General features: G+C 47.6%; 3 protein-coding genes across 3 annotated transcripts; 1 reads left to right on the top strand and 2 right to left on the bottom strand.

The window, feature by feature from the left end:
* The first annotated feature begins 947 nt into the window (after window positions 1-947).
* LOC111068242 (kinesin-like protein Klp98A) lies at window positions 948-11,130 on the top strand. The gene is given in 13 exon segments (XM_022357601.2): window positions 948-997; window positions 4,238-4,461; window positions 6,694-7,007; window positions 7,073-7,222; window positions 7,224-7,243; window positions 7,334-7,763; window positions 7,819-8,550; window positions 8,618-8,791; window positions 8,980-9,102; window positions 9,244-9,357; window positions 9,426-10,485; window positions 10,559-10,737; window positions 10,802-11,130. Coding segments are annotated over 13 exon segments (3,810 nt in total). The 5' UTR covers window positions 948-950; the 3' UTR covers window positions 11,045-11,130.
* A 1,147-nt stretch (window positions 11,131-12,277) lies between these two features.
* On the bottom strand, window positions 12,278-15,423 carry LOC111067265 (putative gustatory receptor 98b). Its single transcript, XM_022356324.2, has 5 exons — window positions 15,360-15,423; window positions 12,805-13,707; window positions 12,662-12,738; window positions 12,446-12,613; window positions 12,278-12,382 (listed from the first exon to the last, which is right to left on the bottom strand). Exons 1-5 carry the CDS (start codon window positions 15,421-15,423, stop codon window positions 12,278-12,280), a joined length of 1,317 nt encoding a protein of 438 aa, XP_022212016.2.
* A 10-nt stretch (window positions 15,424-15,433) lies between these two features.
* Window positions 15,434-25,809, bottom strand: LOC111069091 (AF4/FMR2 family member lilli). The gene is made up of 5 exons (XM_022358986.2): window positions 25,660-25,809; window positions 25,340-25,402; window positions 25,097-25,259; window positions 22,346-24,980; window positions 15,434-15,516 (listed from the first exon to the last, which is right to left on the bottom strand). Exons 1-5 carry the CDS (start codon window positions 25,728-25,730, stop codon window positions 15,434-15,436), a joined length of 3,015 nt encoding a protein of 1,004 aa, XP_022214678.2. The 5' UTR covers window positions 25,731-25,809.
* Between the last annotated feature and the right edge of the window lie 556 nt (window positions 25,810-26,365).

The following is a 26,365-nucleotide window of genomic DNA, read 5'->3' as shown; positions in this document are numbered from 1 at the left end:
AGGTATGGCCCCAGTATTAAAACGGCAAACCTTTTTTTAACGGCCTCGTTTTCCACCAGATTGACTTTTGATTAAACCTTATTTATGAATGAATATAAGGAAAATGAGTACTTATGATTGGCAAATCTTTAAGGAAATTGATTAATTAATCGTAGAAAAATATATTTTCAGCGCTGACAGTCCTAGCTTGCTAGTAATATGAAACGGAATTTCAAAATCGAGGAATATTGTCGTGCCCGTCAGTATATATACGGTATATTTTGACAGTCAAGAAGGTATAGTTTGATATATTTGTGAGGGTCAGGCGGGTTTTTTTTATTCATAAATCCGCGGTCACACTGATCACGCATTTGAAGTAAAAATATTGTGGAAAAAGTATATACAAATGTGTAAATAGTGTACGGTTCGTTGTTTTATGCGCTGCAATGGACGCGAATGCGTTTAATGATAGATGCTACGGAATTTAAAACGCAATTTGCATATGGTGGTGTGTGCGTGTGCCACTCCAAAATTTAACACCAATACAGTGGCAGACACCTCCGCCCCCTGCTAACCAATTAACCAAATAATAATGATAACTGCCCAAGGTGCCAGTGCAAGTGAATCGGAATTAAATTGCGCACAATCATCATTATTAGTTCGAGTATTATGAGCAGTTGTCTGCGGAGGCGCGCAAAGTTCGGCCAAGTCGTGGACAGCGGAGCACTGCGGCTGCTGCTCGACATAAGGCATAATAACGGTGGTGGTGCGGCGGTGCACAAGAAAACCAAAAGAAAAACAAACTAAAACAAGGCCAAGAAGTGTACGCGTGGTGTAAGGCAGAGAAAACAGAAAAGAAAAATAAATACACAAAGTGTTGTTGACCATTATCGAAGTGCTTCTCATAGAACCCCCTCACACACCATACACCACACATCCCCCATCCCCCCCTCTCGAATCAAACCACCGAAATGTCATCGCTCAAGGTTGCTGTGAGGGTTCGCCCCTTTAACACGCGGTAAGCGGTGGGATTATGCATATATGTAGAATGCGAATGGGAATGGGCTTGGGAATGTTAGAGTATTTGTCCAGACCAGCGATAAAGTGGATGTTTATGAACGCCCCTTAATGCGGGGGCGAACTGTTGCATTGGCTCAGATTAAATTGGGATTTACATATTGCCATGGAACGGGAAACCCAACCCAGACTACTCTAGGCTGTAAATGAATGGAAAACTCCTCAATAGAAGCGCCTTTCAGATCTGCAAGGCCGGGCCCGACTGCTTCGGGATTGCTTTGGTAGAACGTGGAAGGTCTTTTAATTTGTTGTTTTTTGGTTAGCCAACCAACCAACTAGTTGGGAGAATGGCGTGTCTGGGTTGGGGCTGGGGCTTGCCCAATGTGTCTTGTCTCTCTGTCTATCTGTCTGCTTGAAGCCACATTATAGTACCTCTTTTTTTTTATATCTTCGAGCCGCCAGCGAGCATTAACATTTGAACATTTACCTTTAGTTTTTGTATATTTTTGTGTGTGTGTGTGTGTCTTTATCTTGTCTATCAGCGGTCATTGCTTTTGGCACAGTTACTTGCGTACAAAGCGAAAGAAAGAAAGAAAAGAAAGACTGAGGCAGAGGTAGAGGCAGCAAAGAGAACTGCTGCCAAACAAAGAAAGATGGAACTGGAACCCGTGTAATGATGTCATTCATCTCCATTCGTACATTCGATATAAAAAAACCCCGCGGCGCCCGGGGGGGGGGGGGGGGGGGGGGGGGGGGGGGGGGGGGGGGGGGGGGGGGGGGGGGGGGGGGGGGGGGGGGGGGGAGGGGGGGGGGGAGGGGGGGGGGGGGGGGGGGGGGGGGGGGGGGGGGGGGGGGGGGGGGGGGAAGGGGGGGGGGGGAAAGGGGGGGGGGCGGGGGGGGGGGCCCAAAAAAGACAGGGGGGGGGGGAGGCGAACAGGCGGGGGGCGGGGGGGGGGGGGAAAAAAGGGGGGGGGTAACCCCCTTAAAAAAAACTAAAAATATATTAGCTACATATGTACATATTTTTTATAGGTTTCCCTCTCGTGTGTTAATCGAGCAAACAAAAAAACTGTAATTACAATAGCAACAAAAACTGGAGCTAAAACTGCCTCCGGGGAGCTCCGCTTTTATGTTGTGACATCATCATCATTATCGCAGTAGACTTATGCAAAGCACTCCACTCCACTTCACTCTGTTTGCTTGCTTGGGTTTTGGCCACAAAAATCCTACTCGTGTAGATCCATCCCCATTGGGTAGTAGTACATCTGTTTTTTGTTAGCCTCCAAACAGACACAGTTTTAGCACACATATTGCCGTGGCTCTCCTCCATCAACATCATCATCGTCGTTGTAGTCATGCAAGAGTGCCGCCTGAACGTACGAAAAACAAAAGGAAAAACCTACAATAATTACCTACAAGTATGAAGTATGTTTATTGCACCCAAAAAAAAACGAAAAAAAAACGAAAAAGATTCAATTTGATTCGCAAAAACACTCACACATCAACGAGTGTTTGAGCAAATATTTAGCACGAATCCGAATCCGAAACCAAAACAAGTTCCCATTTCTCACTCTCATAATGGATTGTAAGACTCCCATGACTCACAGCTCAGGCAAACAATTTTTGTTCGTTTTTAGTGGCTGGCTGCATGAATGTTTTAATTTGAGACATGAATCAACGCAGCAGCAGCAGTCTCTCAGAATTGTCAGGGCAACACAGCCACACAGAGAATGAACGAATGAATGCTCATCCAAATCCCGCTCAAGCAGCTCTCATTCCTGTAATCTGTGGCTCTGGCTGTGGCTATGGCTAAGGGGATGTCTGCTCTCAACAACAGGCCAAAGATTAACGAATTAAAACCACTCAAACTCAAACGCACTGCGGCACCAAGAAGAGCTGCAGCTACACAGAGCCACAGAGAACGGCCAAGTGGAGCAGCGTATAATCATGCCACGCTATGGGGCGAGCAGTGGAATGACCTAAAACTGCCGCTTCAAATGGGACAAGACATTGCAGTGACTTCTGCAGTGAAATGGGTGCATAAATACCCTTCAAATTGTCGAACCATGGCGGTGCAGGCTCCGAGCTCTCTGTGTTCAGTTCTCAACGGAACCACGCCCTCCGCTTGGATCGTTTATTCTAAATGCTAGTTATTTTTTTGGTTTTCTCAGCAATTAGCTAGAAAAATCTTCAGCTAAAACTCTCTCTAGAAAGATAAATTATCTTGGGAATACATTTCTTATTTAATTTTGTATGGGAACAAATCTTACTCTACTAGCGAATCTCTCTTTTCCAATAGTATTTTTTCCTCTTGTATCTGACAGATATGACCCCTATGACAGAGTTCTAAACAGTCTTCAGAGACAGCGGACTGCTCTATGGCCCTATCATTTCCATTGAATAGTTTGTGTGGCATCCGTGGATGATGATGGGCTCTTGTGTTTATTTTCTTTAATGCTCTTCCATATGCTACTACACAGGCACATCGATGCATCTGTGTGTGTGGGGGTGCCCCTATGAACTCAAGTCAACCGGTTCCCCAATTCCCCGCTTCTCCGTTTTCCCGGTTTCCCCGTCTCCCATCTCCCATTCCATCTTTAAGCGACCAAATGTTCTATGCCTCGTTTTTGCCTCGTCTCTTTCATTTGCGTCGCTTTTCCTTTTGATGTTGCAATCAAGTTTTCCAGCATTTTATTATGCCCTGCAAACCGGATTTTCATTTATAATTTGTCGCTTTAGCTGTAGCTGTATCTACAGTGGAACAGTGTCGCCTGATCACAGAGAGCCGTATTTGGAGCTGTGTTTGCTGCTACTGCCAGTGAAATAAGTCAATTGGATTGCATGGCATGGCTCCAGCTCCGCCAATGGCCTGCGATAAAGGGGTAGCGTGCGGGGTGGCATGGGGTTGGCGGGGTCGTAATTTTTTGCCATTTGTTTAGGGCATGCAAAAATCGTTAATAGGAATATTTATGAGCAAAATGTGAGAGCTGCTGGCGGTTGTTGTTGTTGTTGCTGTTAGCTAAAGCTGGAATAAAAATAGCATTATTTCGACACGAGAAGTCGTTAAATGAGAGGAGATGGGAGCAGGGAACAGGTCGGAAATGTTATATAAATCGTAACAATAGGCAATAGGTTTTCCGACATCGGACCGGAGCTCACAACCAAGGCCGCCAATTATTTTCGACAGCTAATAAATGAAAATGTCATTTTCTCATCTATTTTCTTTATCTACCATTTGCAGTGAGAATGACATGGACGCGCAGCTCATCATGGAGATGGAGGGCAAGAAGACGCGCCTGATGAAGCCGCGACTACTGTCGATCCGCGATGCCGGAAGGGACAATCATCATGACTTCACATTCGACTACTCGTATTGGTCATACGATGCCGAGGATGAGCACTTTGCCACCCAGGAGCAGGTGTACAGCGATCTGGGCAACGATGTTGTCGATTGTGCCTACGAAGGTGAGAGCCATACAGCTCGGATTTCGAATGGGTTTTGGGGTCACGAACGCGATGGTGCTGCTATTACCCAACACCCATTCGGGTGACTGTCTGTCGTGACGCCTTAACCTCCCCCCGCCAACCAAATAATTGCCCACCTTTTTTCACGGGGTCTGTGCCACATGACAGCTAGATTTTCCCCATTAGCCACACACAGAGACAGACACCCACAACCATAGCCCATAGCATAGCCGCCATAGCCGCTATTCCACCTCCCACCGGTTCGAGAGTTTTCTCTTTTTCCGTTTTTTTTTTTTTTTGCTGTTTGCCTGCACTTAGAGTTTTGTTTACATTTTCTTTGTGCGTCTGCCTTTTGCGGGGGGGCTTTTCTTTATTGTAAACAACATTTGGGTCTAAAAATAGAAGCTTCACTGTACAGTGTACACCAAAACCCAAACTTCGACGCTCGGAATAATCATGCAAATTTCCGGCTGACTGCTGGATGACATTCGAGTGCTGGAGGGAGGAGTCATCATCAGTGGTAATGCCACAGGCAAGGGGTGGCCGCGGGGAGCCTCTCTGGTGGCCTTGGTGGCACTGATGTCACTTGGGGGCTAAATTTGATCGATCGATTGGCTGTCTCGTGCCTTGCTAAGATTTTCCCAGCAATTAATGCGTAGATTTTTGTTACGCGCTTTCACTTGGAAAAAGCAGAGGGGAAAAGCAAACAGAAACTGATTTATTATTTCATTGCGAAAGCCTGAAAAGGAGGGCTGACTTTTGATACCCTTGAATCGACTACAAAAATTCTACAGGGTGTGAGTAATTTCTGGGTAAATTCAGCAACCAAATTACGTTTTATTTTGTAGCGATCGTGACATAAAGAAGGAAACGGAAGATGCTTCATTCATTGCATTTGCAAACATTCTATCTGAATTATTAGACCCCCCCACTTCAAGGGTATAGAAACTAAGCAACAAAAAACAAAACTAAAGCAAAACAAAGCAACAGAAACAAAAACTTTCGCCCACAACAGAAAATGGCAAGCGAAATGGAACAGCTGTCGGCTGCTCCGGCGTCTGCTGTGCTGTTTGGCACGCTTTCAATATTGAATTACAAGCAGAGGCCGAAGATTGGCCAACTGGGAAGTGGATGGCAAATGGGGAATGGGGCATGGGGCATGGGAATGACAAACATTTGAATGAATTATGCAGTTAGGAAAACAAGCCAAGAAAACGAGCCATAAACAATAAATGCAAGTGGCGTCCCACTGGCTCCGATGACTCGTCTCTGGATTGGGACTCCCTGCATGAGTCTTCGCCATGTGGAACGAGGGGACTGGGTGGCTTTGTGGCTGCCTAAACGCTGGACAGATGGCCAATTGTTGTTGCGCCACTTGTGAGGTCTCAAATGACAAGATAAAACAAAAAAAAAAAGGAAAAGTTAAGGCATATCTAATCGTACAGCTTACACCTGCCTGAGGCTAGTCCAACGATCTGTTGAAGTGTTTAAACCGCCCACTGGGCGTGACATGTCTGTCCATCCCTCAGTCCACGCCATTCGCCGCGTCACTCTCCATTTTACTTGCCTCGTCTGTTGACGGACACTTGATGCCGTTGCAGCAAGAGCTGAGAGATTGGTGGGGGGGGGGCTGAGGCTTAGGCGCCAGTGATTTTGTCACGACTTTTCGAATGCAACATCTTTGATGGTTCAGCACATTTTTGCAGCTATGATTCATGAGTATTATGAAATCTAGCGTCTACCTATTTATGATGCCATTTAAAGTATTTTCAAGCACACAAAAAATGCAAACTTTATTGTTTCATTTAGTGGATAATTATAATAGAAGAATGTTTGTTCCCCGTCTGGTCTGGTCTGTCTCTCGACTCGAATGTTGTATCTTTTATACTCCAGTAATACGTAAATTTGTATGGGATCAGTGTCAATGCAGATAATTCACAGCCAAAGCAAAGCTCTACACAGAGTGAGAAATCAGCTTATCTGCCACTGCCACCTTGGTCAAGTTCATTCCTGCTATTACTAGTTGCAGCAGAGATCCCATTAGCGATCTATCTGGAAGATTTATACTCTCTAAAGCAGCCGTATATCGATACCTCTCGACTTGAGACGCACAAGCGAACGCTGCAAAAGAGAATGCCTGAGAATTGCTTGCAACAGAGCTTCTCCACTGACATGGACACGCTCGAATGCATGGAGCAACCTTTTAACATTTGCTGCCTTTACCCTTTGCAGGCTACAATGCGTGTGTGTTTGCGTACGGACAGACGGGCTCTGGCAAAACCTTCACGATGATGGGCACACCGAACAATCCGGGATTGATACCGCGCATCTGCGAGGAGCTGTTCAATCGAATGCGCGTGGGCCAGGAGTCGGGAACGGGCTATCGCACGCATGCCAGCTACCTGGAGATCTACAACGAACGGGTGAAGGATCTGCTGGCGGCCCAGAGCACCGGACACGGGCTGAGGGTGCGAGAGCATCGGAGCTTGGGGCCCTATGTGGAGAATCTGTCGCAGCATGCAGTGTCCGATTTCGATGAAATACAGGTGAGTGATTCAGCTGGATGGATGAATCGTTTAATGATGCCCACTAATTAATGTGCTCCTTGCAGGAGTGCATTGCTCGAGGGAATGCGCAACGCACCACGGCCAGCACAAACATGAACGACACGAGCAGTCGCAGTCACGCCATCTTCACGATCACATTTGTGCAGGCGGTCTTCATGAATGACATGCCAAGCGAGACAGTCTCGAAGATCCACTTTGGTCGATTTGGCGGGCAGGTGCGTAAGCGGAGCATGAAGCGCTCTAGAAAGCGCAATTTCCACACACACTAATGTCTTTGCCTCTTCCTCTTTTTGTTGTGGTTGCAGTGAGCGTGCCAATGCAACGGGTGCGACGGGTCAGCGTCTGAAGGAGGGTGCACACATCAACAAGTCGCTGGTGACGCTGGGCAGCGTCATATCCGCTTTGGCGGAGCAGACGAGCGCCGCACACAACAACTCCACGTTGGCCACAACCCCCAATAGTGCCAGCAAGCGAGTGCTGTACATACCCTATCGCGACTCCATTCTCACGTGGCTGCTGAAGGACAGTTTGGGTGGCAACAGCAAGACAATCATGATTGCCGCCCTCTCCCCAGCGGACTGCAACTACAGCGAAACGCTGAGCACACTGCGGTACGCCAATCGAGCGAAGAACATCATCAATAAGCCCACAGTCAATGAGGACTCCAATGTGAAGCTGATACGCGAGCTCAGAGAGGAGATCAACAAGCTCAAGTCGATGCTGACGGGTGACACTGTAAGTCAGAAGATTTGGCCGTACTGCAGTAGTTCTGATTCGTCTTTTATTGCAGCAATCATTGCAGCCATCGCTGAAGGTATTGGCCGATCTGCAGAAGAAGGAGGCCCAGGAGAAAGTGCTCACCGAGGAGTGGACGGAGAAATGGAAGGTGGCCCAGTCCATACTGCAGGAGCAAAAGAGTCTGGGTCTGCGCAAGTCCGGTGTGGGCGTGGTACTCGACTCGGAGATGCCGCATCTGATTGGCATCCACAACGATGTGACCACCGGAGTGACCCTCTACAGCCTCAAAGAGGGCGAGACACGCATCGGCACCGAGGATGCGGAGTTGGCGCAGGATATCGAGCTGGCGGGCGATGGCATCCGTGCACAGCACTGCAGCATTGTGCTGAAGGGAGGCGTGGTCACGCTGCATCCCTGGCCCCTGGCCCAGTGCTGGGTGAATGCCCATTTGATTGACGAACCCAAGCAGATCTCGCAGGGCGACATCATACTGCTGGGCCGCACGAATATCTTTCGGTTCAACAATCCCGCCGAGGCGGCCAAACTGCGCAAGGACTTGAGTCGATCTCAGCTGGATATGTCGCGACTGTCGCTGATTACCTCCTCGAAGGAGAACCTGCTCACGTGCAGCATTTACTCGGACGAGGATGGTGCATCGCCGTATAAGCGCCCCGAACGGCAGTATTATCCACAGCGTCCCATGTCGCGGGACGATCCAGAGCTGCAGGATGAGAATCGCAAGATACTCGACACCATTGAGAATGCCCTCAAGCAGTTGAATGTGGTAAGTGGATGCTGGGGAGAATGCAGTGAAACCATGTAGGGACTTATCCTTTATTCTGTCTTTATAGGAACGCGTTCAGATGCACGACCAGTACAAGACGAAGGTGAGGAAGCTGACGGAAGAGCTGATACGCCTGGAGCAGGAGGAAATGGATGGCCTGCAGATATTGAATTGCCGTGAGCAGGAGCTGGTTGCCCGCAAGGATATGTTGCTGTGGGAGAAGACCAACGAGAAGGTTCAGGTGCGTCTCACGGATCCTCCACACCACTACTACCACTGTTGCATGTTGCGATGCATGGATTGATTCTTTGTGTGCTTGCTATGTGCCTGTCTCTCGTCTCTCTCTCCATCTCTTTGTGTGCTTATCATTTACTATGTTTTTGGCTTGTGTTCCTTATGATTTTTACGTTCGTTCCATTTTCGTTTTAGATCGACATTGTGTGTAGACAAATTTCAGCGTTTCAGACGCAGCTCGACTCTAAGAAACGCGATTTCTCAGAGTATGTAGCGAAAGAATTGCAGGAACTGCAAGATTGTGGCAAACTGGATGAGGTTTGTGCTTTGTTTTTTGTTTATTTTATAATTAGTTTGCCTACCACCTAGCACTACAGTAGATTTAGTTGTAGAACAAGCAACACTGAGACACTCAAATATTAATATAAATTTTGTTATTGCCTCCCCCCCGCCCCATAGATGGGCATGAAGATCGAGGAGGGCACCCCTCTGAATGATGAGCTGCTGTTGCAGGTCTCCGATTCATTGGATCTGTTTGCCGCTCAATTTATCAAGGACACTGTACGGAGAAATGTAAGTTGCCAAATGAATGCCAAAATGCAGCTAAAACAATTTGAAATAATGATGTGACGCCTTTAAAGAATGAGGAAATTCGCAAGTTGGACGAGGAGATAGCCGAAAAGGAGCGCATTCTCAATGCGAGCACCAGCAAAATAGCCAAAGTGGACGAGACCATGCTGGAAATTCAGGCGCAATTGGAACGACTGCGCGTGGAGCGCGCCGAGAGCGAGGCAGAGGCGCAGGCGATGCGCGCCAGGAAGCAGACAATGAAACTGCAGCTCAGCAACAAGTCCATGTCCATGTCCACCTCGACCAGCACAAACGAAGCAGACGATGTGTCCAAATCGGACACCTACGAGACCTGTGATACCTTCCACACCGCCCAATCGAACTTCTCGCTTGTCTCATCGCCAACCATCACGGAGGGCCAACAGACGCCGCTGAGCAACTGCTCCTGCGAGGCAGAGGATGAGGCGGAGGACACACGCAAGGATGACGATATTTCAGGCAGCAGCGAAGATGCCTCACGCACCTGCACGGCCGGCCCAAGCAGCAACAGTGGTAGTGGCAGTGGTAGTGGCACCACCAGCACCGGAGGTGGTGCACCCAGTGCAACGCCCAGCTCGCAGGCAATCATGAGCGACAGTGGCGTGTGCTTGGACAGCAAAACACAGGCGCTGCTCCAGAACGGACACCTCAACAATTACAAACAGAGCGTGCGCACCAGTGACGAGGATACGGGCTCCTGTTCCTCGTGCGAGCTGGGCCGGCATTCGGATATGTCGCGTCCCTACTGTCCGCTGCACTCGCTGCGCCGCAAGATTGCCGCCCAGAAGGCGTTGATCATGAAGAACCTCGAAACGGACCTGAACAAGGCCCAGTTGGATGAGCAAATTGCCGATCTGCAGGATCTGCAGCGACGCTACATTCAAATGGAGCAGGAAATGCTCCAAACTGTGCAGGACTTGGAGGCGCACGCCATGTGCTGTGCCGATGAGCGGTCTGGAATGGAGCGCCAGTACGAGCTGGCCAGCTCCATCATGCGATCCAGCGTGATGAGTCCCACCAGCATGGAGGAGTCCACATCGCAAATCTATCCACCCAGCATGACAAGATCCTGCCCATCCATGCGGGAGTTTCGTAAGTAGCAAACGTCTGTCCCTCTTCTGTGGCGTTCTGGCCTTTATTGTGTTCTTGTAACTCTCCCATTCAGCTGCTGAGGGCGACCACTTCATCACGATACCCTCCTTTGTGATGCGTGGAGCTGGCAAGCAGACGCACTATGAGTACGAGGTGCGCATCGCCCTGCCCGATGGCAAACTGAACATTCTGCGTCGCTACAGTCGCTTCCGGGAGCTGCATTTATGCATGAAGCACTGCTACGGAGCCAAGGTAGCGTGTGATAAATTAAACAGGCATACAATTTAATTACATTATTCGCCGTTTCCCGCTGTAGATCTCTGCACTACCATTTCCACGCCGTGAGCTGTTTGCGTCGAACAGCGAGCCAGTGGCGAAGCATCGGCGACGCCTATTGGAGCTGTATTTGCGTCGACTTTTTGTGGTCTGCTCAAAGATACCACAATGCCCGATATATGAGGGACCCGGGGGGCCGGGCCTCACGCGCGCATCCCTCGTCCAGCTGTCGTCTTTTTTCAAGAAGGGCCTGTTCGAGAACGGGAAGCATGGGACGGGATAATAGTTAGCCTACTGCTGAATTATCTCCTGCCTACAGTGTGTCTTTTTATTTATTTGTACTATCTGTTAAGCTATATGAACGACAACATGGACCTGTTTTGAGTAGCTAGCCCCCAACTATGTACTAAATAGATTAATTCTAGAGAAGAGAGTTCGAGTGAGAGTGAGAGAGAGAGAGAGTTATGTGTAAGCAGCCCCTAGATATGTAAGACCAGCAGTGTCCTTTCACACACACACACACATGTTTTTTTATATACATATACCTATACACCAATCGTTATTATGAACTGTAACTGTAATGGAGCTTTATATTCAACACACACACATACACACAATTGAAACTCGAAATGTAACTGCCAGTGGCAATGTGTTGCAATCACTGAGATAATTACTAGAACTAAGTGCAAATATGTCTGTTAAAAAGTCACGTTGAGAATTGTTTAGAATTGGTTTGTTGGCAATAGATTAGGTATGATGGTATGATGGTATGCTGGTATGCTGGTATGGTATTTTGAGTGGCCCCAAGCACTGTTTTGCTGGCGCATTTTAATTAGTTAATTATTCCCACAATGATAGTTAAATTTATATGTATACAAAATACTTCCGAAAGTTATTCCAGTTATTTAGTCTGTGATTATATATCAATTGAATGAAGTTATCAACACTGAATCTGAATCTGTAACTGAATCTGTATCGCATCCAAGCGAAGTACATACAATAACTGATCCAACTGACAACTGACTCTACAATGTATTAGACCTAAGACTTATTAATTAGTGGTACAAATCGGAGCACTGTAGACGGGTCTAGGTGGGCAGATATTTGGCAGTAGGTTAATACGAATATAGCATGTAAGAGCATTTACCCCTAAGTTGATCGATGATTGTCGCAATTACCAGTATATAGTAAACTAAACTAAACTAAACTAAAAACTAATTGTGAGTACAACTTATCGATGAAACATGAAATGTTAGATATACAAACATATGTACTTTATATACACACAATTTATGATAAATGAAACAAAAATGAGTGGCGTAGTCCCCTTCTCGGGCAGGCCAATACCGAGCTAACGACGCTGGACAGTACCCCCCCCCCCCCCCCCCCTTCAAATATACGTAAATTATACAACAAGTGTTTATATTGTTTTAAATTATAGCATTCACATGTAGATAAAATGTAGTGTAAATGTACATGTACATGACATGTAATCTACATGGTTGAAGCTTAAAGCTCAAGGTGCAGAGCTTTTGCTGCCGTTACGAACGTTTTCCTCCGCAACGGCCTGAAATTTGAATTGCACAAGAATTATTGTATAGCCCAGAATGGTGACAACCAGCTGAAAGATTAAAAGATTGATTAGCAGCAAGCACTAGATAATCTACACTAAGTGTTGACATACCCCTCCAAAGTTCTGCAAATTGATGTCGAAGAAGCCGCCACAGGTAAAGAGCAGTCGGAGGTGTTGCAGCTGCAGGCAGTATTCCCGCAGGCCCATGGATAGTATGGGAAAGTTGTTTGCCACAGACAGGCAACGCATCCGATGGAGGGTGCGTGGAAAGCTATTGTACTGCAGGGGAAGTTAAGGGGAGCTCAGCATACAGTTGGAAATACTCACGGCATTGATGCAACGCTGGCTGAGAAAGCACGCCACCAGAGGATTGATCAGCAGCAGCAAACAGTTGCCGATTCTCACTATGGAAACAAGAGATATACATCTGAGGGCATAGATACTTGAGAGAGAGAGGCTTTAGACACTACCATAGCGACAACAATCATCCGGATTGAATTGGTTGATGTAAGCCCAGTTAAGTACGTGCAGGATGGTGACACCGTTGAACAGGAACAGAAACATCATGGGCAGCGTGAAGTATCGCTCCAGTTCACCCACCAGTCGCCAGACACGGCCGAGCAGCTGCTGATTGCGTCGCAAAGCCACGCACAGGGCCTGCAGCATGTCGCTCTGATTGCAGTCGGCCAGCTCTGACTGCAGCTGCCGCAGAGTGTGGCGCAGGCGGAGCACCAGCTCATAGACCATCACCACAAACACGCAATACTCCAAGCACTTGAGCTGCAACATTATTAGAATGAGCTCGGAGAGAATATTATTGGGAAAGGTCACCCATGGGCCCATGGCCTGAAGCGTCATTCGGGGCATCAAGCCCACCAGCAGGACCAGCCACAGGCCGCAGCTGATGGCCAAACGGTACCGAAAACTGTTGCGCCCCGGCTGCCCGCCAAAGCACTGGGAGGCATCGTCTATCTCCATTTCCAGGTCTGCCATATCCTCGTAGATGTGGCCCAGTCGACGGTAGTTCAGGAGCATATTCAGTTGGTTCACAATGCCCATGATGATCAGCACAATCTTCTGCACTCTGCCCATGGCCCTGGTGAAATCTTCCAGCCTGTACTGTTCGATTTCCTCGTTCAGGGCCAGCACACTCACATAGGACATGCATATGAGAATGCCAAGGATAAAGAGCGAATAAAATCCATAGCCCACTATCGAGTACCGCCTCAGACGCTGATTCGTGGTCCTGTCGAAGAAGTTGGGCGGCGGCGTCAGCGCGAACACGGAAAATATCAGCATGTAGGGACGAGCTGCGGAAAGCACACAGCGACGACGACGACGACGACCCTCCATGTCTAACAGAACCAAAGGAACTGAAATAAAGTTGGGGGGGCCAATCAGGTAATGTGCAGCACATTCCTTTAATTAGTCAGATGATCTATGGTGGTTTGTGGCCATAGAAGATCTTTATCCGAGTGCCCTATCCCATTTCCACATCATAGCGCTGGTAATATCCATTTTCCTTTGCATGCAAATGTGGGTTAAATTGTTTTTTGTCTTGGCCGGCAATCAGCAATGTTCGTGTGTGTGTGTGTGTATGTGTGTGTCCCTCCTCTTTCGCTATCCTTTGCATTGCAATTGCATGTGCATTTCAATCTTCAGCGCCAGTGCCAGTACCAGTTCCAACCCCAGCTCCATTTGTCGCTTTCAATTGCTCCACTTTCTTGCTTCATTTTCCATTTTGTGCACATAATTGCACTTCTTGTGTGCAAACATTTCCCCATAAAACCCAACCACCTATGTATGTATGTATGCACCACCACCCATGGCCCCATTCATGGGCAAATCAAATGAAAACACCCTCAGACCACGATGGCAGCAAACCTGCTAATCCCGTCCCTCGTTGGGTTTGGTATTTCACTTAGCCATGCGAGGATGCGACGGCGCGACGGCAAGACATTGACTGGATTAAGTGTCCCTTTTAATTTTTAACTACTTCACTTCACTTTGCACAGTCAATGAGAGTACCGTGCTCGTATTCGTTCACCGTCCCATCTATGGTTGGGGCTGTAGCTGGAGCTGGGTCTGGGGTTTGGGTTCGTTTTTTTTTTTTGTTTTACTTTGGCTGTGCATGTGGCTCTTTTCGAGTCCTTTTCTTTTAAGCTTGATTAAGCACTTTGTGTAACTCTATGACAGGGACATGTATTTGCATGCTGGACGGGCCGGGCCAGGGCGCCATGCCAATGGCATTTTTAATTTTCTCCAGCTGCATATTCTGATCCAGCTCGAGAGTGGAGAGTGGATCCCATTCCCCACACACACACACACACTCTCCCCCTGTGTGAAGGACAGTGGAAATAGCTATGCAACCAGCACGGTGCACAGCAAAGTGCTCTTGCAACGTGCATGATTCTCATTTATTATGCACGGCAGGGATGTAACAATGACTTTGGATTATTGTTTCCTCGCAGCCGCAACAAACAATTGAACACACAATAAAATTAAATTAAATAAAATTAAATAATTTTTAACAAGCCACAGGAAAACGGAAGTCCTCATCCATGCCACACACACACAGTACCCACCCATAATAATAGGCAATCTCTGCTCGAGGCACACAAATATTGTAGTCAATATGTGAATAAATAAACGAGTATGTGAGTGGAGTGTGAGTATGAGTATGTGGCGTGCCTTTGAATATATAGTTTTTTCCATTGACTTTTATCATTTTTACTATATGTAAAATATATCGTATATTGTATATTGTTTAAATTGCATTAAGTCAAATAAAAAAAATTAAAATATATATGAGTATGGATATATTTTATTCGCAAAGGTAAATAAATTCAGTGTGTAAGAGTCGTGTCTGTCTGTATCTGTCTTTGTATCTGTGTGTGTATGTTTCTGCGTTGGCTGCGTGCAATAAACAAATACAATTTTATTATTTATGTATTCATGGCCATTAAACGGATATCCGGAAGGCCATTGCGCATTAAATTGCAATGCAAACTCATCCATCTCATACCACAGACCAGTCCAGTACAGAGCTCCCGACCAGGCGGCATCAGACCCTTCCAAGGCTCACTCATTGTCGTCTCTTCAGGCATCCGCAAAGCGGATCCCATGGCGGTTGCCATGGACACCCACCTCTTTAATGCACACGTGGCAGTCCAGCTTAAAGCCTGGCAAAACAACAATCAATGGCATGCACTTTTGTTTAAAACTCAAAGTACTTGCAGGAAATTCCATTAGCTCTCTGGGAGTTCTCTGCCCGGAGTTCTATGCCTGATGGATTTAATGATGCACTGGATGGCTAATTAATGTATCAATACTCATCCAGAACTATAGCCAACTAAATTCGCGCCACAGAAACAGTGCCAGCATCTGCGATAAGCTGGCCCCGAGCAATAAACATTTTGCTATCCGTAGGGGAAACACTTGCCCCAAATTCGATGAAGTTACAGGAAATATCAATTGACACGGATAAGCAGCACGGCGGAATGCCAGCAGCCGCAGCAGCAGCAGCAGCAGCTGGGTTATCTGCTGGTATGTACGAGTATGTTCGGAGCGATTCGCAGCCTCGGATGTCGGCTTGCGGTTGGTTTGACTTGGCGCTGGTGAAGGTCTTAGTGCCTGCCATCGCTATCAATATGTAATCAATGCTTTCAAATAACTTTGCCAGTCGCAACAAGGCTTTGTTCTGTACAAATCAGGAGATGGAGCATCGAAGGAGCGCACTTGGAAGCTGGCAGCTGGAAGCTGGAGTTGGGTGTGAAGCATCCAAAGCCAAAGCGAGCTAGCAATGGGAAACAATGAAATGCTGGAGTACAGGGGAGTACATAGGGAGTACATGGCGAGTGGAGTAAGCATAGGTGCAGGAATCGAGTGGGTGGGTGTGTGTAACGGCGTGTGCGGCATGCCCCAGGCACACAAAAGGGATTTCAATAATACGCGCACAATCTGTGCTGAAAGCTTAAACAATAAAAGTGAAAATTCCAGCAAAGCCTCTAGATACAGGGGGGATAAGAATATTATCAGCGTAGGAGTCTATCCATCTGGCTGCGAAGCCTCCAAGAAGAACTCCATGGGAAATCTCGGGCCGTGAGTGGGCTCCAAATCACGCGACCATCTCCTGCGGCTGTGAGGCTGCAGGGATCAGACAATGCGACATGTGTATCTTCTGCCCGGCTACGAAACGCAGACAATGCAGATTAGCCGGGACAGGGAGCCGGTTACCCACTCGAGACCTCTGGGGCGGACTGTCGCTACCCAGTCTAGGGCTGAGACAAAAGCACTTGGGCCCAGATTTTAATGAATAACAACATGAAGAACAAGTGTGGTTCCGGCCAAGTTAGAAGGCAGAGCAAGGGATCCACATCAATTACATTGCGGTTGGCTGCCATTGTCAGGGACACTCGAATGCCAGTAGCACACGTTCGCATATGAATATGAAGCACACACAGCACACACACAGCACACACATACAGAGATACACAGAAGTGACTCGTGCATGTAGATATATCGATGAAAATCAATTTCACTGTCATTTTGGAAATTTCTCAATTGGTTGAGGCTGACAACTGAAAGTTTTGTGTTTGTGGCACTGAATTGTCAATATCAGCTCAAGTTGATTTTGTGCCATTATCCCAGCAACTGTACTTGCCCTGTCCCCCGTCCCTGTCCCCCGTACGTTCTGGTCTACCTTTCTGACCTCTTTGCCTGCGGCTTATTGGGCAAATTAGTTTTGCCTGATTGCAAATTGTATGCCATGCCATGCCATGCCATGCCATGCCATGCCCATGCCCATGCCCCAGCATGCAGCATGCAGCATGCTTCTTCTCCTGACAAGGCCTAAACGTATAATATATATCGTATATATTATGGCTTTATGCTTTTGACATTTTTAAACCCACCCAGTAAGTAGTGCTCTGCTCGCCCCCTTCCGCCTTGCTCCTTGCTATAAGTAATCAGGACGAAACCCCACACCAACACAGCAACCAGCCCTCACATCCTGTTGATTTATGTTTATGGGCTTGGCAAATATTTGCGCCACTTGAAAAGCATTATGATGATTATTAGCATTGTTTGCCATCGTAGTAAAACTGTCATACGTGTCTGGCTGGGTGTTGCCCAACATTTGCTTGCAATTCAACAATAAAAAAAAAGAGAGCAGCCAACAGCAGCCAGTGGGGCTGCTCCAACTGTAGCTCTAACTGTAGCTGTTGCTATAGATGGAGCTGTAACGGACCAACGTGAAACGTGACCGACGTGATGTTTATGCGAAAACATTTTGCCATCATCCAAATAAGTACGAGTCTCCCCTTCCAGTGAAAGCACAGCAGCATTACCATGTAACAAATACGGTACATACATATACATATATACATCAAGAGTTCTCCCTTTTGGCAAGAGAGAAAATGAACTAATCGCAAAACTTAAACAAAGTTCGTGGCTTTCCGTTTAAAGCGAGGCTTCTTTAGCCACATCCTGTCAATGCCAGATGCTAAAGGGATCTGAAACCTCAATGGAATTCTAACATATATGTATGTACACATCCTCGTACTATATCATGTACATACACATATCTGAAGAAAGAGTGGAGCGCACAGACAACTGCGTGACAATGTCGGCCCACGAGGAGTGGCCTGAAAACTTTTTTTAACCTCCTCGAACTCACCCCTAAAAGGCAAGCAGCAGCAGCAGCAGCGGCAGGAGTAGCAGCCACATTGGAGCAAAACTTGTCGCGCATATGGTGGCTCCAGCAGCAGCGACAACAACAATCGCACCCTTGCCGCCGCCATTTTCAATGTAAATATTTAAACAATAATAAGTTGGCGGAAAAACGCTGGCAAAACTCCTATGTTGCCAGCGCGGCAAAAGTGTGGCAAACTTTTGTTATCTTTTCAGCATGAAAATGGCACGAAATTGAACAGGAAAGCGCCAGTGCCAGTGCTGCCCCTGCTGCTGCCAGTGTGCACAAGGTGGCAGGGGAGTCTATGTACATTCGACAGACAGTTGAAAGCATTGCACGTGCACTTAATCAGGAGCGATGGCAAAGAATGGAGTGCCCATAGGATAGGAAAGGATAGGATAGGTGGCATATCGCATTTCAGTTTTCAATTAGTGTTAATGTCAAATCAACGAACAAAGAACAGGAACCGAAAGGAACTCGTACCCTACAGCTACATACTATATACTATGGTGTGGGCGTATAATTTTTAGCCCTGGACAACGCACCATTTGAAGCTCAAACAAAGGCTTGTTAGTGCATCGCCAAACAAAGGTGGAACGAGTATGTGCACACAGTATCGTTGTCTATCCAAACTGTCAGTCTGCCTAAAAACACATTTTCACTAAAAAAAAAAACCATGTCTGAGGTGCTAAAGCATTACATTATCCATGGTAAATATTTAAAATAAAATGGTATGGTTATGTGAGAATTTTCAAACTGCAATCTGTGAATTTTTTATTAAGAAAGTCTACTTTTTTGAGCTATATATTCCTTCCATAACATCAAGGTACACAATCACAAGTGGCACCTTTTAAAAGTTGCACCTTCTAAGTTATTTTTGTCCAAATTAGTTCTGAGAAAATTTCTAAAATAAAAAAATTCCCATACCTCTGTCTCTGTGGGCTGTGCAACCCCACCTTTGGCAGTAAGTTAACTGGTTCATTCATACCATAACTGCTCTATAAATATGATCAGAAAGGCTTGCCCTAACCCAAAAAAAAATGTCATTTGCATAAACGTCAATCATACGCCACGGGTATGTGTGTGCCGGGGGTGCTGGGAGGGAGGCTGATGTTCTACCTTGTTTGTTTCCGCTTCACTGAGTGTGCACATACACACATGTACATCACACCGAAACAGCATACAGTAGGACCCTTTGCGAGCTCTGCCCCAAACATATGTTCCGTGGCATTGGATGTTCAGCTTTTCGATTTGCGTTTTTTATTTCAAAAATTGAATTCCAACACTGATTATATTTTTCTTTGCTTTCTTCCCTGTTTTGGGTGCTAGTGTTGGGTTCCGGAGAATAGAGCCCCCTTGTTGTTTGCACTCTCTGGATGCCTGGATGCCTGGATGCCTGGATGCCAAGGGGTGCATAAATAAGCGCCACTCAATTATGCAGAATCTGGTTTGAAGTCGAGCAGCCATAATCCTTTATACCTCTGCGTATACCTGCGATAGGTGTCGATTTGATTTGCTTTGCAATTTATTTTTGAATTATGCTGACAGGAACACACCAACACACAGCCACACAGCACACACATATGGCGTGGCTTGGCAGCCAAATAATATTGCCATTGACAAAACGCTTGATGTTTATGCTAATGGAAGTGGAAGCGCGCGAATACATACATACATGTGTACTTATGTATTACGAACATCGAAACAAAATCGATTTTGAGTCAACATTTAGCTTGCGACTGCCAGCCAATCCAAGTGGCTTGGCTTCAATTTCAAACAGAATCTCTTTTATTTTAGGGCTTCATTCTTTCGTTGTAAATTGAGCCCTGCAATTAGCTGCTCGATAAGAAATTTGTTTTCCGCTTTCTGCTGTTTTTCGTTTTTTTTTTTTATTTCCATCGTCATTAGACGGGAATTTAAAACCTTTTTTTGCGATGTCAAACTTTTGGGGTCAATGCAAATATTTCATTTGAAGTGACACGATGCTGGAAATTTGTCTGAGCTTCTCCCTTTGGTTGGACTGTGCTGGGGGATGGCTCGAATATTTAAACGTGGCCCATTACGTTTTATATTGCCATTTGCCTTTGAGGTTTTGTGTGTTACATTTAATTGCAAATTTCTGTTGAAAAAGTACCACTCCTGTGCTGTCCTGTACCGGTTTCCGGTTTCCCTTTTGCGTCTCGGCTCGCCTCCATTTTGCTCCTTCATTTCATTTCATTTCATTTTGGTTTACATTTTCCGTTTGTGCTGCTTCAAATGTTCAACTCATTAAAAAGTAAAACAAAAAACTGCCTCCAGAAGAAGTAAGAAGGTATCTCTGAAACATTGCCCCGCCCCAACCCACAATTATTGGTTCTCTTTAAATATGGAAATACCTGACGGGAAATTCACAAATAGTTGGTAGCCTTTGGTTAAGTAAATAAATATTTAATGCGCCATGCCACAAAAATTAATTGACATTTGATTTGCTTGCTTGATGAGCCCCGCACCCGCACCCGCACCCGCCCCCAACGACTGAGCAATTATGTGTATTAATTACATTTTTATTGTTGTCCTTTCCACACAGAAATTAATTTAAATAAAGAGAGAACGAGACAGTCAGTGGGCAGTTGAAAAAAATTACTCCGAGTGTAATTAAAAAAAGCTCCATACAATTATTTAAAAAATATGGAGAGAAAACACTTCAGTTCAGTTCAGTAGCATGAACAGCGAATGGAAAGGCCATAAAAAAAATAAAGAAAAAAATGCATGCCAATGCGATTGTCGATCACACGCCCGTGCCCTGATGACGCGGGAATTTGCTCGGCAATTGTAAATCGAAAACGGAATTTTCTTCGCCCACTCAAATTGATGGAAAAATGTCAGCAACAGTTGCGCTGCCGATAGTCGAAAATGTAAATTTTTTAACGCATTCACTGCCTTAACTGCGAATCAAATTAAAATGGCGAACGAACTGAAAAATATCAAGTATGCGCGCACAGTCTATACATGAGTGTACGTACATATGTATAGTATGTGTGTGTGTGTTGATGTGTGTGTTATGTGTGTATATGTAGGGGGCACATTGTACTTCTGATGGCATAATTTCAATTAAGTTGGCAATTGTTGGTCAAGTAAGCATCAGCTGGCTCTGCAGCAGGCCATCCCCATGCAGTCAGCAAGTCTGCTTGCGTATCAGGAATCAGCATATTTGTTGGCCACGGCTTTAACCGCCTGGCCGCACATAATTAGTGTCATTGGCAGCCTTCTACCGACCAGGACAGGACATCGAGGCCAGAGCAAAGCCAGCGAAAGGTAATTTGAGTGCCCGTGCCCCGCTGCAAAGACAATTGCACTTTTGATAAATTGCGGCCTGGCAGCAACAGCTGCTGATCTTATTACCGATGTCGTTAATGAAATATTTCCCAGGCCATTGCCCGCGTATATGTGTCAAGTATTAAGCAAGTAAAACGACTGCAGGATGCCCTGCCAGCGGATTTATTTCTCTTGCAGGTGGTGAAAAAAAAGAGCTTGCAAGTTCTGCCAAAGATTATTTTGTTTGAAGGTTCACAAGAATCTGCCTGCAAACCATTGATTGGGAGACTCTAGCCGCTAGTTCCTACAGAAAATACAGACAGGCAGAGAGACTCCCCTGATAAAGAGTAAATATTTGAAGTTAAGTTACCCCTAGAACTCCACAAATGCCACGTGTAACCCTTCTACATGGCGTATACGCACTGTTAACACATGCAACATGCGTCAAGGCTGTTCTGTTCATGCCTCGAGCGAACAAAAATTGAATTGATTGACTAAATATTTATTCATATTCGTATTCATTTTCAAGCATCTAAGATAATTGAATTAAGCGACTGTCAGATATTTTGTTGGAATTCTTCTGCTGCCTTCCACTGCGAACAGCAACAACTTTTGTGTTGATTGAGTCTCCTCCATTTCCGTTTCCGCTGGCCCACTATTTTTGTTAGCATTTCCACCCGCACAGCCCCACACTCGTTCGGTCGCTTTTGTTGGCTTTGAAGCTTTCTCTCTTTCGTTGATTTGCAGCTTTTCTGTTTTTTGTTGCGGAAGTGAAGTGAAAAATGCATTGGCTATAAATCGAGGCGAGGCGAGACGAGGCGACGCGGTCGTTCATTCGTTCACTTTGAATGGGTCGCGCGATTGGGCGCTCATTGGTTAACCCAAATGGCAACAAATTAGAGCTTCAACGGTTTTCAGCTTGTTCTAATTCTTCGCCTCGCTGCCCGTTGAAAAATCGAAATCACTCTCGCTGCCGCCTGCGGCTGTGGTTGTGGCGATGGCGATGGCTCCGCCCCCAGCTCCAGCTCCAGCTCCAGTTTCTGCTCCTGCTGGCGGTGGTCCAGAAGTTGGGCCCAGGGACAGGGCAGGCCCTGAAGCTGAAGCTAAAGCTGCGGCTGGGGCTGGTTTCGCGCTTGAGCTATCATCCGTTTCGCTGCTGTCAACGAAATAAACGCGCTTCTTCTTCTTCGGCTGCTGCTGCTGCTGCTGCTGCGCATCATTAGGCGCCGCTTGTTTGTCTGTCGTCGAGAGTATCGACGTGGGTTTGACAGGCTTTGAGGCTGCGACGATCGTGGTGGTGGTGTTGCTGATGGCGGCGGTTGATTCCACTTTCGCCTCGATGGCGGCAGCTGGAGTGATGGCCAGTGCTGGGCTTTGCTCCATTTCCATCCCATTCTGGCCATTGTCACTGGACATGGGATATGCTTCCTGTTGTTCCAGTTGTCCCTGCTCCTGCTCCTGTGCCTGTGCCTGCATCTGTTGCAGTTCCTCTTGTGGCTGCTGCTGCTGCTGTTGTTGTTCGCCGTAAGACGCATAGTCGTAGTTTGCGGCACTGCCATCGTACTCGTGCCCAGCATAGCTGCCATCCGGCGCGTACTGAGCGGCATTGGGATCGGCTATATACTGGCCAGTGGCCTCATCGTATATGTAGCCCGGATAGGCATTGGGATCGTAGCCGGCCGCGTACTGTCCGGCCTCGTAGTTGCCGTAATCAATATTGGAGTACTCCTGTTGCATTGCGTCCGCCTCGGCACCATCAGCCCCACCAGCCCCACCAGCAGCTGCAGCTGCATCAGTTTCTGTTTCTGCTGCAGCTCCAGCGCCAGCGCCAGCCTCGACACTGGCATCCGTTGCATACTGCTGATAGTCTGTGGGATTTCCGATTTCGCTATAAAGCGGCTCTGCTGGTGCCCCTTGTTGCTGCTGCTGACTGGTGGAATCTATGCTGGCGTATATGGGCTCGCTGGCTTCCCCATAACTGCTGGCATCGTATTGCCCATAATCGGCAACCTCTGGCCCCGGCTGCCGCTCCCTCTCCCTCTCCCTCTGCACCTCCTCTATCGTTGCCAGTGTGTGTTGTTGGTCCGCCAGCTCGTGCGGAGATGTATTGGTAACCAAATTCTCGAAAAATCCCTGCGTTGGTGCAGCTGTTGGGGCTGCTGCTGGGGATGCTGCTGCTGCTGCTGCTACTGTCGCAGTTCCTGTCAAACGTTCGCCGTAAATGGCATTTTCAATATTCTCAATCGACACTCCGGGCCTAGGGTTCCACGAGGATGATGAGGATGAGGTGAGGCTGGAGGCGGCAGGGGCAGGGCCAGTGGCAGTGGCCGCGTGTTCGTTGTTGCCGCCTGGCGGCGACAATTGATTACCTCTTGCTAGCTGCTCATCAACCGCAGCCGCTGCTTTCGCCAGTGCCGCACGACTGGCAATGACTTCGTCCAGCAAATCGTTGGTGAGGCAAACCTTAGCTCCCACGGACATATCCTCGCCCACATCTGCATTCGCCCCCCCGCCGGGACGCACGTTTAGTTGGCGTTTGTCTGCTGCGGACTGTGATGGTGATGGTGATGGTGTTGCTCCTGGCTGCCAGGGCTCATCGATTTTTAGCTCACCAAAGTACGCTTCAAAATTGTGATGCTGCTGCTGCTGCGGCTGCTGTGGATGGGGCTGTCTCTGGCCGGGCTCATTATGGCCAACGACAGTTGGTGATTTTTCATACTCGACTTTAGTCACGCGTGAATTTGTCCAGGCAGCCATATCAGCCACCTCCTGCTCGTGATCCTGCTCTCGACTCCAGCTCCTACGCATCTCTTGGCCCCTCGCTGCTGCTGCCATTTGCGGTTGCCCGCCAACGTCATCGACAGCAGTGGATGCAGCACTCGTCAGTGGATGGGGATGGGGATGTGGCTGTGGCTGGGGCTGTGACTGGGCCATCTCCGTTAACGTCATCGAGGAGGACGTCTTTGGCAATTTATCAAATGTCAACGAGGATGTTGCCAGTGTCGAGGATGTGCTGCTCAGTTGCCGCGCTCCTTTGTCTTGGCCTGCCATCGAAATGGATGTTGTCGTGGATGCTGCTCCACCTCCTGCTGATGCTGCTGATGCCGGTGTGGCTCTGCCACTCGCCTCTGCCTGATAATCACCTGTCAGGGCAGCAGCAGCCTGGCTGGATGTGGCTGCATTGAAGTGAGTCATGCGCTCCGGCAAATCGGCATTCTCATTATCAAAGGCGCGCAATGTGGCGCGCAGATCGAACAAGTTGGAGGTGCCAAGTGGAGAGGCGCCCATCGCCCCATACAGCTCCGGGTAGTACAGGCCCTGCGGAGCAACGGGCATGGCAGCCAGTCCAGGCGGAGCAGCTGCATTTGGCGTGGCGAACTGGGGCGTCAGCAGCATGCCCCCATGTGTGGGTGTGGCCATGGCAAGGGTCCATTGTGGCGGAGCAGCTGCAGCTGCAGCCATTGGCTGTGCTGGCATGCCCGCTGCTGATGCTGCTGCTGCTGCTTGCGGTGGCACCAGCACTTGGATGGGACCACCCGTTGCCGCAACTCCAACTCCAACGCCGCTGCCACCTGGCGCCGTTGCCTGCGTCGCCTGCTGTTGTATGCAACGCAATGTTTGATTCTGCACCAATTTCGCAAAGTACATTTGATATTGCAGCTGCACATGGACATGTCAAAGGGATGCATAGAGCGAGCCAGAGAGAGAGAGAGAGGGGAGGGGGACTGTGTTATTGATTGACTTTTGGACTGGAGTTCATGCGAGGCTTTACGTACCTTCATCATCTTAAGCCGCTCGCTGCGTTGCGACATGGCAACGGTTTGCTCATCAATCCGCTCCAGCATATGGACGAGCTTCCTGTTCCGCTCGTTGCGAAGGGTCTGCTCCTCGAGAAATTCCTGGTACTTCTGTCGGCTCTTGTGGCGCACGGACTTGTCGCTATGGGAGATGGCAGATGGCAGATGCGATGCGTTGCGGTTTTTGGCACAATATCTGGGAATATGACAAAGGCTACTTACAGGTCGCTGCGCTTTTGCAGTATTTTGTCCAACTTGTGCTCCAACTGCTGGCGATTATCCTCACTGTGGCACAGGGAATATGTATTTAGTCGTGTGTATTTATAGATGGGGAAAATGCGAGTATATGGAATAGATATAAAGAGAAAATGGTGAGGTCTGAATGCGGTACAAACGAGAAGCTATCCCTAAGCTGTCTGGCTCAAAGGAAGGATTGCTGTGACCTGAGCTGCAGCACATATTGTAGTATTGTAGTCTTCCCTTTCGTGTACAGTACTCTCCTTGTATGCTGTAATTACAGTAACCCCCCCTGTAGCCCTCACCTGCGTTGCAGTTTCTCCTGCAGCAACTCCACCTGCAGCTTGTAGTTCTCCAGCTCTGCCTGCGGAAACATAATGCTGACTGACTGCTGACTGTTGAGGTAATCCTTGATTCTGCAACGATTTCTGATACTCTCTGGCCCCGAAGCGATACCTTTGATAGCTGCCACTCGACTGGCCAAAGCCACGCTCCCTCATGTGACACAGTTCGCTTACCATAAATGCGACACTCGATTCTATTTATAAAGGAAAACCCTATTTGAATAGCCGCATTACACTCGCACTCGCACTGGCACGGTGTTCGTGCTCTCTCTCTCTCTCTTTCTCTCTCTGTGTCTTTGTTTCGTTTGTTGAGGCACGTTGTCATGGCTGCCAGCGTTTCTTGGCTGGTTTTGGCTCCTTTATTTAGTTATTTTGGTGGTTGCTTGGCATTGGCCATGCAGAGGGACAGGACAGGCAGCGGCTGCTATTGATTACCCGCCAGGGTCTACGGGTTCGCCCAATGTGCCGCGCATTGCGAGGGGAACTTTCGATTTTTCGCCTCATGAATTCCACCGCATTCCATTGTTGCCGGCAAGGGGAAGCGCAAGGGGTTCGGTTCCACTAATTACACAGGCGGCAAGTAGGTCAGTTACAGTTACAATTCTTAACTTTTTAACAAAAAGAAAAGCTAAAGAGTCGCCCCTAAGTTGGGGCTGGGGCATGGCAT

This window comes from Drosophila obscura, unplaced genomic scaffold (assembly GCF_018151105.1).
Source record: "Drosophila obscura isolate BZ-5 IFL unplaced genomic scaffold, ASM1815110v1 contig_150, whole genome shotgun sequence".
NCBI classification, from domain to species: domain Eukaryota; kingdom Metazoa; phylum Arthropoda; class Insecta; order Diptera; family Drosophilidae; genus Drosophila; species Drosophila obscura.
This window is presented reverse-complemented; position numbering and strand designations above follow the sequence as displayed.